At 35.8% G+C, this 15,768-nt stretch overlaps 4 protein-coding genes across 8 annotated transcripts in view; 1 reads left to right on the top strand and 3 right to left on the bottom strand.

Annotated features, from left to right (window-relative positions):
- LOC106296007 (branched-chain-amino-acid aminotransferase 1, mitochondrial) overlaps positions 1 to 3,013 on the bottom strand; it is a 6,051-nt gene extending 3,038 nt beyond the window's left edge. The window contains exons 1-3 of one of the 5 annotated variants that reach the window (XM_013732046.1): positions 2,995 to 3,013; positions 2,645 to 2,734; positions 1,019 to 1,101 (exon numbers count right to left, since the gene is read on the bottom strand). In XM_013732046.1, coding sequence (XP_013587500.1) covers positions 1,019 to 1,101; positions 2,645 to 2,701 — 140 coding nt within the window. In that variant the 5' untranslated portion in view covers positions 2,702 to 2,734; positions 2,995 to 3,013. Of the gene's footprint in view, positions 1 to 1,018; positions 1,102 to 1,343; positions 1,641 to 2,644; positions 2,912 to 2,994 lie in introns of those variants that run through there. The other 4 variants (XM_013732045.1, XM_013732049.1, XM_013732047.1 and 1 more) reach the window with 4 other exon arrangements.
- Positions 3,014 to 5,968: 2,955 nt separating this feature from the next.
- On the bottom strand, positions 5,969 to 8,386 carry LOC106292869 (ergosterol biosynthetic protein 28). Its single transcript, XM_013728540.1, has 3 exons — positions 8,177 to 8,386; positions 6,396 to 6,602; positions 5,969 to 6,264 (listed from the first exon to the last, which is right to left on the bottom strand). The coding sequence occupies exons 1-3, from the start codon at positions 8,289 to 8,291 to the stop codon at positions 6,197 to 6,199; spliced, it is 390 nt and encodes a 129-aa protein (XP_013583994.1). The 5' UTR covers positions 8,292 to 8,386; the 3' UTR covers positions 5,969 to 6,196.
- A 395-nt stretch (positions 8,387 to 8,781) lies between these two features.
- On the bottom strand, positions 8,782 to 10,626 carry LOC106344294. The gene is made up of 2 exons (XM_013783698.1): positions 10,554 to 10,626; positions 8,782 to 9,365 (listed from the first exon to the last, which is right to left on the bottom strand). The coding sequence occupies exons 1-2, from the start codon at positions 10,624 to 10,626 to the stop codon at positions 8,782 to 8,784; spliced, it is 657 nt and encodes a 218-aa protein (XP_013639152.1).
- A 623-nt stretch (positions 10,627 to 11,249) lies between these two features.
- LOC106295266 lies at positions 11,250 to 13,606 on the top strand. Its single transcript, XM_013731122.1, has 2 exons — positions 11,250 to 12,276; positions 12,538 to 13,606. Exons 1-2 carry the CDS (start codon positions 11,660 to 11,662, stop codon positions 13,274 to 13,276), a joined length of 1,356 nt encoding a protein of 451 aa, XP_013586576.1. The 5' UTR covers positions 11,250 to 11,659; the 3' UTR covers positions 13,277 to 13,606.
- The last annotated feature ends 2,162 nt before the right edge of the window (positions 13,607 to 15,768 follow it).

Genomic DNA, 15,768 nt, shown 5'->3' with positions numbered 1-15,768 from the left:
AGAAATGGTCAAAAAAAAAAAATTACACATAAAATAATCAAGATTTTTTTTAACTGGGCGGATCATTATTTATATGATATCGCACACGAAAGAAATTTTTTTGTTTTTAAAATTATCTAATTAACTATATACTCATTTTTTTTATATATTTTTTATATGATATCACACATTCGTAAAAAAATAGATAGTTTAAGATGCAAAAAAAAATATTTACTTAATGAATATAATATGAACGAATATTACAAATACATCATTTAATAAAATAAATAATTAAAAACTGAAAATTCATATCCGCACTGTATATAACTATAAATCGTAACTGCACGTAGTAGAATAACCTTAGACTTTAAACCAAACACAACCTTTGATTTAAGTTTTTTTTTTGTTGTTGCAAACTTTAATTCTTAGTCCTTCTGAAAGAGTGGGTTGAACTTTAAGCCTTTAACTATTGAACCAATAACACTGATGACCGGGTCGCTTGAGGTCACACAAAATTCAATTTAACTAGGAGAGTACACTTTTAGCATCTAATTTTTGCCTTTTACTTTATGTTTTTCTTTTTAAAAAATGGCTTACTTTATTTTTTTTTTCACTTATTTATTACTCAATCTTTTTATGTTTCATGATATAAATATTTTTAATGATATTTTTTTGTTTCAAAATAAAAGTGATTTTCACATTTCTAAATAATTTTTACATTTATTGGATATAGTGTGATCAATCAAATTATATAAACGTATTTATGGTTGGTACAATTATATCTAATTATATACTCCCTCCGGATATGAATATATAATCTTCTAGTTTTTTTCCTTGTATACAAATGTATGATGTTCTAATTTTAATTAATGCATTTTACTTTTAAAATAAAATATAAATCAAAATGTAAAAATATAATTGATTGAATTTTATCGGGAATCAAATAAAACTTTAAACTAACTAAAAGTAAAATACTGATAATTTTTGTAATTTTTTGTATTTTTAGGACAAACATTGTTGCATTCGAATTGGTAAATACCGTCCTGTCCCCACCATCTTCGAGACATGTTCTTCTACAACAGAAACTGCTGCCTTAGTCCCATGCATACGAAATCCACAGATCTGTATTATTTCATTTACACATCAAACGCGCGCGTGAGCTTAAAGGAAAGCCAAATCTCGTTTTAATTACTAGAATACATATATATATATATTAAACATATAGCAAAATATGTTGTAGTTGTTTCCTTCTTGTATAGAAAAGAAGAGTAGAATACTTTTTGTTTTGTTAAAGGTTAATAAGAGTATAACGTTTTTTATTCGACGAACGTACAAACGTTTTTTTTTAAAGTAAAAGTACAAACGTTAGAGAGATAGAACAAAGTTGTTGAAGATTGAGATAAGCAGCGAAGAGCCATGAAGAATGTTGTATGAGCTTTGTGTGCACCAAACTGAAACTCTTTAAGATAAATGTTACTGTATGATTCTATTTTCAGAGGTTATAGAAAATGAATAATGAGCTTGTGCATACTCAGAAGAAAATATTCGAGAAACTACAAAGAGGGAGAGAGAAGAGAAGAGTAGACTAGAGGCAATTACAACTATGTTTACTGCTACTAGTACTTGTATTTATACTAGCTTTGTGAAACCATAACTTTTCTTTACCCTTACCACCAAAGTACCGTGAAAGATATGTTGTAACTTGTGCTTTGGTCTAGATGGTATTCAGTTTAAGGCGATAACGAGCTTATTAATTTTTCGTTATATATAAATAATTTGATATTCGGTTTAAACCTTTTAGAGAATAAAAAATAATTTATCATGATAGTTTTTAATTGGTACATATATATATTAATAAGCAACTTTGAGATGATTATGCATGTATATACATGCGAAACACTTAGTATATACTCTCTCAATTTCATAATAGATGATATGTTGAAGAGTTATTGATGTTTCAAAATACATGATGTTTTATATTTTTTTTATTAGTTTAAAGTTCATTGAAAACTGTGTGATCAATGATGTTTTATAGTATTTTTGATGATTAGTTGGATTAGATTTATTTTATATTTTTAGTGTGTTACTTTTTAGGAGAATGTGTATGTCTTAATTCTTGTGCATTCATCTAAAACATCAACTATTTTGAAACAAATTAAGTATATATTAAGCAAAAAAAAAATACATATTTTATAAAGAAAAAGGATAATATATATATATATATATATATATATATATATATATGTGTATATATATATATTGATTATTATCCAAAAAAAGAAAATTCTTAATCATAAGAGAATTAAAAGTAAGAAACGCAGGCAAAACATTTAGTCGAAAGAGTATTTTATATGCTCGAAACAATTTGACCAGACTAAGGTCGTGTAGTTAAGCCGATATGAAACCATACTTTGGATCTCATTTGAATATCCAAAAAGAAATTTTTTCCGTGTTTTATACTTCCGGTTTAAAGATTAGTGTGAACTCTTCCATAGACCATGAATACCTCATAAAAAAACAAAGACAACGTTTTCCATCTGTAATTTGTATCTTTCCATATTGTCGTGATGATATCAAAAGAACAGTGAGGTCTTTTTTGTTCTGTATACTCTTCTTTTTTATCCAGGAAGGAAACAACTACAAAATAATTGATATAGATACAAACCTTAGAGAGATAAGAGAAAGTTGTTGATGAAGATTGAGATAAGCAGCGAAGAGCCATGACAAATGTTGTATGAGCTTGTTGTGCACCAAACTGAAACACTTAAGATGAAATGTTATTGTACGATTCTATTTTCAGAGGTTATAGAAAAAGAACAATGAGCTCTAACTCTGAAGAAAATACTCGTGATACTACAAATAGGGAGAGAAAAGAGAAGACAGGAACATTGATATAAATATAGAGAGAGTAGAGGACAATAGAGAAATTTACAACTATGTTTACTGCTATTAGTACTTGTATTTATACTAACTTTGTGAAACCATAACTTTTCTTTACCATTACCACCAATGTACCTTGAAAGATATGTCGTGAACTCGTGCTTTGGTCTGGATGGTATTCAATTTGTTGTCCTAACAGCGAGAAACTGAAAACGTGTGGTTACAGTTGAGTCTTGACTCTATCATGTCACGTAAAATATCAATGGGGAACTAAATGTATACCAACTTTTAGTTCCTTTCATCAATTAAATGTGTTTATTTTCATATTCTATTTTTGATAATGCTATATACTATTGAGGCCATCCCATTTATATTCTTGTCTCTTCATTTTCTATACAATATTGTCGAAAGTATTTGCATATATGGGTGGTTGCTAGAGTTCGCCAATTTTGAATATCTACATGGTAGATGCAGAGAAGTTGGACAAGTATGAGATTGTAGGTGGTATGTATCCTTCGCGATTGCTGTTATTAGTAACATTTACTCAACTAACGGATGATATTTTTTGATCCACTGCATGTGATTACTTAAGAGATTTTTCTTAAAAAGTTGGATATTTGGAGGTTTAGCATTTGATTAATTTGTATGACTGATACTTTTGAACTATAGCTAATTGTATAATCTAGTAATTAATAATCAAACCACAGATCCGTTGTATACTACTGTACAAGTTATTTACTTAATAAGAAATATTAGGATGTGATTTAACCTAAGCATACTAAATAAGGAAAGTTTGGTGCGATGACTGAAAATGATGTGAGATACGAAAATAAGATATTTTGATACATATAAACTTTGCGTATCAACTTGTAAAATTGATTTTTTTTAAACCATCCAAAACTTAATTTCCTTTGCTATAGCTTATGTGGATGTTTAATTATCTCTTGCCTTTGTAATCCTTGAATTTAAATTTAATGAAAGTTGTGTTCCAAAAAACCATCCAAATCATTTATCCATCTGTTAACATTAGCTAAATTTGTATGGTTACGAAAAAAAAGGTACATATATCACAAAATCCCCATAGATTTTTATTTTATTTTCACAACTGTTGTAAATTCGTTGAACCAATATATCTAGGCTGTGATTGGTATTCAGTGGAGTAAGAAATGAAAATAAAAAGGTGAAGAATGGAAGAAAACGAAAAATAGGCTGAAAACAAGTTTTGCTTAATTGGGTACAAGTAGAGTAACTTAGGAGAAATATATCTTACTCTAATTCATTATCGCTAAGAAGTACTTTCAAATCACACTTTAAATATTTATTAGAGTTTGACCTGCGCACCCACACGGATGTTTTTTTTTTTTTTTAAATAAATATCTATTTGTATAAGTGATAATATATATTTTAAAAATTATCCATTTAAGTAATTGTTTAATATGAAATTTCTAAACATAATAATTTTATAGTTTATATTATGATATCATCCATATTTTTAGAATGTGAATATCCGCACAAATGTATTTTTATTTTTTTTGGAACAGCTCGAGTATTTATTTCGCTTTTTATAACTAAATTATTATTTTCAGAATTTTTTTTGTCATCAAATTTTCTAATATATATTTATAATTTACACGTATTTTTTTCTACCATCAATTATATCATCTATATTTATTATCATATTTATTTTATCATATTTATAAATAATTGAATTTTTATTTATATTAAAATATACTATCAATAATATATTAACAGATTAATTTGTATTTATTTATATGCTGTAATATTGATTATTTTGTGGTCTTTATTTTTATTTATTAAATAATTAGAAATATAACAACAAATGTTTAAAACAATATTATGCTATAAATTTTATAAATGAATAAACTAATTCCCAATATTATTGAAATTATGAAAATGATATTACAGAAATTACGGATACTCTCTGATTTTATTCACATATTTTTGTATCTGTTTATTAGATTAGTTACAAAAAATTCATAATCGAAATCTGAAATTGAAAATATATATTTATATTTCTGTTTATGAAAAAATGTAAAAAATGAAGATATTAAGGTGTAAGCTTAGTTAAATTATATAGTATTATTTATTGGTAAGCTAAATTTTTTTTGTAACATTGGTAAGCTAAATTATATGAAGTAGTTTGGACTAAAAAAGAATGAATTCGATTTTTAAAAAGTATCTACACGACTTGTTTGGTATATTAATGTTCAAATTATTCTAAGAAATTATTTACTTTTTGAAAAAGACAAGCATTAATTAAATATACGTTTATTTAATTTTCAGTGGCATTGGATTGTAAATATTGTGCAAGTTTAAGGGTTAATCTTAATTTATATGCTGTAATATTGATTATTTTGTGGTCTTTATTTTTATTTATTAAATAATTAGAAATATAACAACAAATGTTTAAAACAATATTATGCTATAAATTTTATAAATGAATAAACTAATTCCCAATATTATTGAAATTATGAAAATGATATTACAGAAATTACGGATACTCTCTGATTTTATTCACATATTTTTGTATCTGTTTATTAGATTAGTTACAAAAAATTCATAATCGAAATCTGAAATTGAAAATATATATTTATATTTCTGTTTATGAAAAAATGTAAAAAATGAAGATATTAAGGTGTAAGCTTAGTTAAATTATATAGTATTATTTATTGGTAAGCTAAATTTTTTTTGTAACATTGGTAAGCTAAATTATATGAAGTAGTTTGGACTAAAAAAGAATGAATTCGATTTTTAAAAAGTATCTACCCGACTTGTTTGGTATATTAATGTTCAAATTATTCTAAGAAATTATTTACTTTTTGAAAAAGGTAAGCATTAATTAAATACAAAGATCTACAAAGTTTTTTAATGCCCTACCAGAAAAACAACAACAACAAAGTTCTTCACATGACTACTCTCCCAACTAACAACTTCCACTGTGTAACAACCTCTAAAACTTGATGCTAGTTTTAGAGGAATCGTGTAAATATTTATCGCTCACAATACCATTCAGGCAAGTGTTCATCATCATAATACCATTAGTCATTCATGCTCAAATTTGGAAAAAATTACAAGTGAAAACAATCAATTCAGCTGTAGCAGATGTCATACAATAAATGATTGACAAATTCGAGTCATAGTTTATTAGAAGATAACAAGTCCTACAACTCTCCTTGAGACTATCAAAGATGGGAAGATGAAATATAGATCACAACAGCTCTAGGAATCCGAGCAAAAAGCCGGAGATGATTCCAACTTAAAAAAGGTTTCAAAGAAGAAAGAATCAGTTACATGTCTTCTTGAAAAGAAAAAAAAATCAAGAAAGTTTGGAGTGCGGTTGTTCAAGGGAACTCCACTCCCAGAGCATCCACACAATCGACGTGCCTGTTACATACATTTAAAACAGCGCAGTATGAGGATCATGCACACAATGAATGCAATGCAACCTACATTAACTGACTTGGCTGAATACAAGAGTGGGTTATGTAATGTCTGGTGATTGCCACAAACCATACCTGCGAAGAAGGCCACGGTTGAGAGATTGGCGACGGTCATTGTATGGTAGAAGAGGTACTCAGTCAGAAAATGGCCTAAGGCGTAGATGAATGAGAGAAACGTAGCCAAGTATAACGGTTTGTTTTCGGGGTTGAATGCACAAAGAAAGCAGAGAGTGCAGGTCAAGAGGGTCCATACTCCGAACGTACGTCCATGTACTTCACTCACTGCAAAACAGTTAAAACAGACGAAAGAACATCTTGAGTCATGAGGACGGGACTATTACTGTAAACCATAAGGAGCCATCACCTGAGGAAACCTAACTATGTGAATTAGTTTTCCCGATAACAACTTTTTCCATTTGCTCATATGAAGCAAAATTATAACAACTTTTTATTGTTACCAGAATCAGTAAACTAAACACTTTGGTGACCTTATTACAATCACAGGAAAAAAACTAAACAATGTTCCATAACAATCCCTTTGCCGAAATCACGCACCACAAATCACAAAAGGAAACCAAAAAAATCAAGTTGCTTCTGTTCTAATCATCTACAGCATCTAATACACTTTACCTGGTCATTGATTCACTTCAACATTATTTTAAGAAAGAGTCGCCATATTGATCCTACAAAAAAGGTTATGCATTGGACTATGTATAACCAATTCTATATCCAAATACTTTCCCCCTTCCTGATTTCTAAGCATGGTGGTCCACTTCCTACAAAAGTTCCATCACCAAGGAATTATATATCTTTCCTGGATATGTTGCTTCGGTTTGCTATTCTTATCTCACTAATCTCTCTTTCCTACAAATTCAGTCCAAAAAATTCAAGCACTAAGCTTTCTCAGGAAACTGAACCTTTCTCATAAAGGTCCATAGTCGCAGAGATTCAATGAACGTGATCCACTGAGAAATATAGACCTGACACAAATATTGTTGTCTATAAATTTACTACATCGGTTAAACTCTTTGATTTATTAAGAATCCTACAACTTTGCATAGATCTAACAGATTTAAAACAGCTATCATACTCAACAATTGACATCATCAATATAGCTTCCTAAAAGCTGGAATAAATTTATCAGGTCAGAAACAAAGATAAGCTATAAATTTATATAATCTCCACTTGAAAGGAAGACCAATCTTGAAGGCATAAAAAAGGATAAAACAAAAAATGACACCCCGCCTTTTTTAGTCTAAAGGATAAAATACACTCTTTGCTCGAGCCCTGAAGCTAATAGTGAATCTGAGCATGTGTTGCTTTCAATCCAAACTACTACCTCAACTTTGCAATTAAATAAACATGAAAAAAAAAAAAAAAAAAGCAGCTGAAAAGATCCGTGAATACGTTCAAAGAATCAGACTTTCCTTCTTAGTTGACTCGTGAACTACAAACCCCATTGATCTAACAATGCAATGTACTAGCTCTTCACTAATTTTCAATGTATTAGAGCTTAGGGATCCCAAATTGGAACCGTATTGAAAGACACAATGCCATCTGCCTAAGTCACAGAAACCGAAAAAACCTAAACTTTCACGCACAAATCAGATCCACAATGTGTTACTCCGAACGAGACATAATCATTTCTCCACTAAACACACATTACATGGCCCCTCCATAGCCGCCACTGACCAATTATGACTAGAAACTCAGAGACTAAGAAGTCAATTGGACAGAACAAATCTCTCAAGTATACTATAGATTCGTATGTGAACATTAATTATCTACTATGATCAGAAGACATTGAAATAATCGATTGAGAACAATTATAAAAGGGAGGGAGGAGAGAACAGAACTGGTGGTCTGGGAGAAGACGGCGAGACGAAGAGCCCAAATGTTGAAGAAACCGAACCAAACCGAAGCTAATCTCAGCGAACCAACCACCATCAGCCAATACCCTAACGCCTTCATCTTCCTCTTCTCTTACTTCGTTAACTGACTTGTGCTTTGATCTTCAGATGCGCTTCTCCCTTTATTTTGTTTTTATTCAATTTGTCATCACTGAATTCATTTATTTAAAAATGTTTTTTTTTTCACTATTTTATTTTGGAGAACAAACAAATAATTCATACTTATGTGGTTCTCTTTTTTTTTTGATTGAATATCAAATTTATTGATCAGAATAACGCATTTACAAGTAGGCAGTTATGTACTCTAAACATCTATGAATGAATAAAAAGAATGAATTGAACTTCCCCTCTAATGGCTAGGACACCTCAAACCATCTTCTCATTACTCCCTCTAACTGATGATCGTTAGCATAGCGAAGAGATGAGATCCGGTTCCTAATCTGCTTATCAATGGTACGGATGATCTTCTCCGTCGTGACCTAGACGCATCCATGCCTTCGCGAGTTACGTTCTTTCCACACAGAGTAAAGGACTGTCTGAAACACCATCCTCTAAAGGACATGATCATGTCGGTACGAGCAGGGAAGCATAAGAGATGCGACAGTATCAGTCCAGTCAGGCATTATGGCGCTTCCAAGGAGCCTTCCTGCTGTGTTCATCCATACATTGAACGAGTACGGACAAGCAAAGAACATGTGGTCCGTGGTCTCATTCTTCTTTCCACAAAGCATATAATACTGCTCAATACCCCAACTCTTTGTTCTATCTCCAGTAGACAGTCGATCTCTAAATACAAACCCTGCCATAAATGCATGTCGTGGTACTGCCTGAGAAAACCAAACCAACCTCCTCCACGCAACCTCAGCTCTTTTGTCTCGCAGATAATTCCAGGTCTTAACAGAGGAGAAAGAGGCTTCGAACTCGTCAGGACCTGCTCTCCAGAGCACAATGTCCTCCCCAGAATTGTGGTTAAGCACCTGCCTTGCATTTAGTTTTTCATAAACTTCAGGGAACCGTCGTTGCCCTCTTGCACGGATCTTCCAACCAGACTCACAGACCACATCAGAGATGGTAGCGGAGCGAGGGATCCCCAAGTACCATACACCAGACTCTCCTGTTTCGTTCAACAGCCTTCCTGTTCCCAACCAATTATCTAGCCAAAAATAGCTAGATCTTCCATTGTTTACCTCATAGCTCAAGCAATCATAAAGAGAAGGGCCACAGCTTTAAGAGCTCATCTTGTATGTATGCTTTGGTAATTACATCTTATCTCGTGATGTTCCAAGAACCAGAACACCGTTGTTGTTTGCAAGATCACTATAGCAGTCGTATGAAACATAATAGAAAATATTAAATATGAAGTTACATTCTCTCGTGTTTTGCTTATGTATGAAATACAATGGTTACAGATTTTTACTACATGCATACAATGTTTATGGTCAGTGTAAGGAGTTCACGTTGTTCATGTAACACATGAGAAAAAATGATACTACTCTTTTAAACTTCACACCACAAGGACTTGTTCCCTTGGTCATTTTGAAAAAAAAAAACATTTTTGAATCGAAACTTCTCCACAAAGACCCACTCTCCTGAATTTTTGAACCAACGAAACTTTATTACATTTGTATATGAAATTTCTAACGTGTTTACACTTCCGAGGAAACCGTCCTTTTAAAAAATCACATCAAATAGTCAGTCACACTTTTATTCTACTGCAAAGGAAAACTCCTCATTCTTTTCTTAAACAAATTGCTGAGCTTCTTCTTTTTTTTTTTTGATCAAAATTGCTGAGCTTCTTCTTCTTCCATTTTTATAATCATTTCGTATCTTTTTAATAATATATGGATTAAAGTAGTATAGTAGTAATTGTTTGGGGATTGGGCGAGAGATATGCGTGCACGTTTACGATTACACTAGATTCAATTAACTATTTATTGGTTAGATTAGTTTATTACTTTATGCTGAACGAGGATCGTGGATGATAGCTGGATTTTGCTCCCTTGTTTTCTTCTTTTGAATTTAGTAACATCTGGACTCAGTCGAGGACAAAGGCATTCTTTTTGTTTATAACTGTGCTTCAACAGCAAACTACGTTAAACTATTTTTGCTATATTTAACATCTTGCCAAAAAAAAAAGAACTATTTTTTTTCTATGGTGTTTTACCCAGTATTTAATTTGATTTTTGGTTTGCATTCGAGTTGAGCCTTGGATGAGTGGAGAGTTAACGAACGACTATGAAATAAACATGATTTGGACGTTCATTGGTGCGGCCCATAACAACAAAACAAACATATAAAAAAGCTATGTGACTGACACAAAAACGTGAGCTCCGCATAGAGGCCGAAAGATTCCCCCGATCAATGCACAAAGAGCCGCGAACGTACACGTAAGCCATTAAGGGTGCTTTCGTAAAATTAAAAGAAGTGGGGGCCAACGTTTTGTGTGGTTGGTCACTCACTGATCAGGTAGAGAGAGAAAGTCAAGACTCAAAGAGAGAGAGAGACGACACCGGCGTCAACCTCTAATCCTAGCTGGCATCTCTTGCCAGCCTGTTCCCAGCTGTGCTCCAATGCCTTTTCTCTCTACCCCTCAACTAACTCTATATTTCGGATTTACCCTTTTATTCGTACACATTTAAAACTCTTAAAAGAAATTGTTTAAAACTTTAAATGAAAATTTACAAAACAAGTGTCACATTGTAACAATGTTAGCTAATCGACATCATTGTTTTGATTTCATATATTTAGCCCAATTTTGAGGCTGCTTGTTATATACTTTATGCTTTAGCAGTCATTTTACTGATCTAACCGAGCATATTCCAAAGGAGATCACTAAAATTCTGATCTAATACCAATCTTTTTACAAATATAATAATAAAATTTATCTTGTTTGATTTTTATGTATGTATATAATCATAAATTTATAATGCGAATACATAAGTAATGTGCAGTCAAAATTTTACATAATACTTAATCAAAATAATTCTGATTATACTTTATCAAAATAATTCTGATTATAATTTTTCGTTATTTATCATTTGGGGCAAGGTGTGTAATTTCTTTCTTTCAATAAAATGGGGTCAAAATAGCTAAGAAATAATTCCGGGGCTAATCTTTATATGTTCAGAGAAAACAAGGACGTATTGAACAATTTCGAAAAAAATAAAAGGAAAGGAAGGAGGGAATGCAAAAAAATGGAAAAAATGTACCTCGAGCTTCCTTCTCGCCCCCACTTAAGAACCAGAGGCAATACAAAAAGCGAAGAAGACAACAGCGTTCGCTGGTGGTTAGGTCGTTAAAATCCAGCGGCGCCATTAAAACGCTGCGTTTTATTCGTCACCTTCGTTTTTCTTTGGTCTAATTCTCTACTTTCCATGTTAATGTCTCTCCCCCTAAACCCTTAGTCTTCTCTCTCTCTTTTCGCCGTAAATGGATCCTTGTCCTTTCATCCGCCTCACGATCAACAACCTAGCTCTGAAAGCTCCTCAAGCGGCGAAGACGTCGAGCTCCGTCGTGCACCCCTCTTCCTCCACCTGTTTCTGCAAAATCAAACTCAAAAACTTCCCGCCGCAGACCGCAGCCGTCCCCTACATTCCCTTGGAAGCCACGCAGTTCCCGGAGATCCAAACCCTAGCCGCCACGTTCCACCTCAGCAGCTCCGACGTCGCTCGCTTATCCTCCAGATCCATCTTCGCCTCCAAGCCGTGCCTCAAGATCTTCATCTACACGGGAAGAGCCGGAGCAGCGTGCGGCGTGAATTCCGGCCGTCCCCTGGCGGAAGTCTCCGTGCCGCTGGATCTAGCCGGCGCGCAGGGGAAGCAGTGCGTGTTCCATAACGGGTGGATAACGGTGGGGAAAGGGGCGGGGAAAGAGTCCTCGTTTCATCTTAATGTGAAGGCGGAGCCTGATCCTAGGTTCGTGTTTCAGTTCGAGGGGGAGCCTGAGTGTAGTCCTCAGGTGGTTCAGATTCAAGGGAGTATCAGACAACCTGTTTTCACTTGCAAATTTAGTTGTCGGAACACCGGCGATCGTACGATGAGATCGAGGTTAGTTTCCCGACCAATCAAAATCAATCTTACCAAATTTGTCGGAAATTGAGTTTTTTTTATCGCTTTTTAATAATTTAAAATTTATTTATTTTCCCCGAGGAATCAAATCAAATCAAATCGAAATGCGCTTTAACATAAGATCGAACGCCTTAGATTATTGTTATCACATTCCTGGATCTATTGAAAACTTTACTCTTTAGGATATTTAATTACTTTTTTTTGAAACTTACTATTTGTATATGTTTTTTTCTTGATCAGATCGTTGCCGCCGGAGACAAGCGTTCCACGGAGCTGGCTAAACTCGTTCGGGAGCGAGAGAGAACGTCCCGGGAAAGAGCGAAAAGGATGGTCCATAACGGTCCATGATTTGTCAGGTTCTCCAGTGGCTATGGCGTCTATCGTCACTCCCTTCGTTGCGTCTCCTGGAAGTGACCGTGTGAGCCGGTCAAACCCTGGTTCTTGGCTCATCCTCCGTCCCGGAGACGGCACGTGGAAGCCGTGGGGGAGACTAGAGGCGTGGCGGGAACGCGGTGGAGCCACCGACGGGCTTGGCTACAGGTTCGAGCTCATCCCAGACGGATCAAGCGGCGCGGGAATCGTGCTTACGGAGTCGAGTATTAGTTCCCACAGAGGTGGGAAGTTCTCGATCGAGCTGGGGTCGTCGCCAACAGCGGGTAGCGTGAGCAGAACTAGAAGACGTAGCGGTGGAAGCAGCGGAGGTACGTCGCCGGCGAGTAGTCCGAGAGGAGGAAGCGGGGACTATGGATACGGGTTGTGGTTGGGGAGTGGGTATAAAGGGTTTGTGATGTCAGCGAGTGTGGAAGGTGAAGGGAAGTGTAGTAAGCCGTGTGTGGAGGTTAGCGTGCAGCACGTTAGCTGTATGGAGGATGCAGCTGCTTACGTGGCGCTTTCTGCAGCGATTGATCTGAGTATGGATGCTTGCAGGTTGTTTAATCAACGGATGAGGAAAGAGCTTTGCAGTGAGTCACTCGGCTGAAGAAAAAAAAGAAAATAAGGTTCAATTTTTGTTTTTTAAGGTTCTGAAATTTTACCTTGGGAGTATTTTCTTTTTGAAAAAAAATCTTCTAAAGGCATTAACAAGTTAGGATGTATATAGTGAGTTTCTTGTTTTGGAGTGTGAGGTTTCGTATTGGCTTTTCACCTTTTTTATTTTGGGTTTGGGATCTTATGAGTGAGATGGAGAGTGAGTTTCTTTGCCACTCTTCTTTTTCCTTTGATTTGGTTATGTAACTGTATAAATTAGATTAAAATCATTTTGGAATTTCTGGATGTAAAACACACATGAGATTGTTGCTCCTTTGTTTCCTTTGTTCAACGTCCATGATATGTTCTGATAATCAACTTTAGTTGGTTACAAATGAAGTTAGTTTGGTATTGCCTGTCTGAGAAGAGGAGCATGCTACACTTGTGTATGAAAAACGAATGTTTGGGTTGAATCCATCTTCTTCACACTATCATTTTCCATACCTTAATCTTTCATCCTCTTCACAGTGCTTGGTACGATGCATTTCCACAAGGTACGATGCATTTCCACAAGGGAGATGCCACTATATGAAGTTTGAAGCCTCGGATCATAGACCAATACACAGCGTTTTCAGTACTACTATGAAGAAATCAAGGAGATTGTTCCGCTATGACCGTCGCCTCAAAGACATACCGGAAGTCGGAACGTTAATAAAAACAACCTGGGACTCAGCCCCGTCAGCTTCAGTCTCCCATCGTCTCGCGCTCTGTCGTCGGGCCATAGTAGGATGGAGCAGACACCATCATACTGACGGCCGCAAAGCAATCGACGTCCTCAAAGTTGATATCGACAAAGCTATGTCAGCTCCCTCGTCAGACGAATCCGTTTTGCTGGCCATCAATACTGCTCTGCTAGCGGCGTACAAAGCAGATGAATACTTCTGGAAGCAGAGGAGTCGCCTCTTGTGGATGGCCCTAGGAGACAAGAACACGAGCTTTTTCCACGCTGTCTCTAAAGGCCGAAGGGCTCGGAATAAGCTGACCCTCCTGGAAAACTCGGACGGCAATGTGGTCTATGAGGAACATCAAATGGCCACCGAGATAGCTCGATAATTTAGCTCCATCTTCACTTCATCTGGTCATGACAGATCAGAAACTGTTCTCAACGCACTCGCCCCGTGTATCTCAGCAGCTACCAATGCTACTCTGACCTCCATACCAGAAGCCGAAGAGATCAAACGAGCCATCTTTGCCATTCACCCGGATAAAGCTCCGGGGCCCGACGGGTTCTCAGTGTGTTTTTTTCAGTCGAACTGGTCTTCGGTGGGGACTACAATAGTGGCCGAGGTCAGAGAGTTTTTCACATCCGGACTCATGCCAACAAATATCAACTCTACCCATGTTCGGCTCATCCCCAAGATTCAGTCAGCCAAGGCAGTCTCCGACTTCAGGCTTATTGCTCTCTACAATGTGTACTATAAGATTATCTCTAAGGTCCTATCTCTCCGGTTACGACCCATCTTAGGAGATATCATCTCAGAAAGTCAGTCGGCTTTCCTGCCTGGGAGGGCTATCTCGGACAATGTCTTGATAACACACGAGGTTCTCCATTACCTAAAGAACTCGGAGGCTCAAGTACACTGTTATATGGTGGTTAAAACCGATATGAGCAAGGCTTACGACAGACTAGAGTGGATTTTTATCCGAGCTGTCTTCGAACATCTCGGGTTTGATGACATCTGGGTCTCTTGGATTATGCAATGCGTCTCCACTGTCTCCTACTCCTTCCTCATCAACGATTTGGCCCTTGAGAAAGTGATTCCAGAGCGAGGGATAAGACAAGGGAATCCTCGCTCGCCCTATATCTTCATCCTTTGTGGTGAAGTACTCTCGGGTCTCTGCTACAAGGCTCAAGTCCGAGGCGACATTACGGGTATAAGGGTAGCGCATCACAGCCCTAGGATCAGTCACTTACTCTTTGCAGACGACACTATGTTTTTCCTCAAGGCAAGTGTGGCAAGCTGCACAACCCTCCAGTTGATTCTCCACAGCTATGAGCTAGCATCGGGACAGCTCATCAACGCTAGTAAATCCTCTACCTCCTTTTCAGCTAAGACACCACAGGAGACACGAATAAGTGTCAAACAAACCCTTGGTATAGCACAGGAAGGAGGTGTGGGGAAATATCTAGGCCTTCTGGAGCTCTTCACCAGGAAAAAGCGAGATCTTTTCTCCTCCATTGTTGATCGAATCAAGATCAAAGCCGCTTCATGGTCTTCGCGCTACCTTTCTTCGGCAGGAAAACTCACCATGCTGAAGTCAGTTTTGTCCCCCATCCCGACTTATTCCATGTCATGCTTTCTTCTCCCGGTGGGGCTTTGCAACCAAATCCAGTAGGCCCTCATGAGGTTTTGGTGGGATGCAGACCCTTCCACCAAGAAGATCTGTTGGATATCTTGGGACACCTTAGCGCACTCAAAGGGCACTGGTGGGCTCAGTTTTAGA

The sequence above is a fragment of the Brassica oleracea genome, chromosome C5 (assembly GCF_000695525.1).
Source record: "Brassica oleracea var. oleracea cultivar TO1000 chromosome C5, BOL, whole genome shotgun sequence".
In the NCBI taxonomy this organism is placed as follows: domain Eukaryota; kingdom Viridiplantae; phylum Streptophyta; class Magnoliopsida; order Brassicales; family Brassicaceae; genus Brassica; species Brassica oleracea.
The sequence above is the reverse complement of the archived record's forward strand: the minus strand, read 5'-3'. Positions and strand labels throughout refer to the sequence as shown.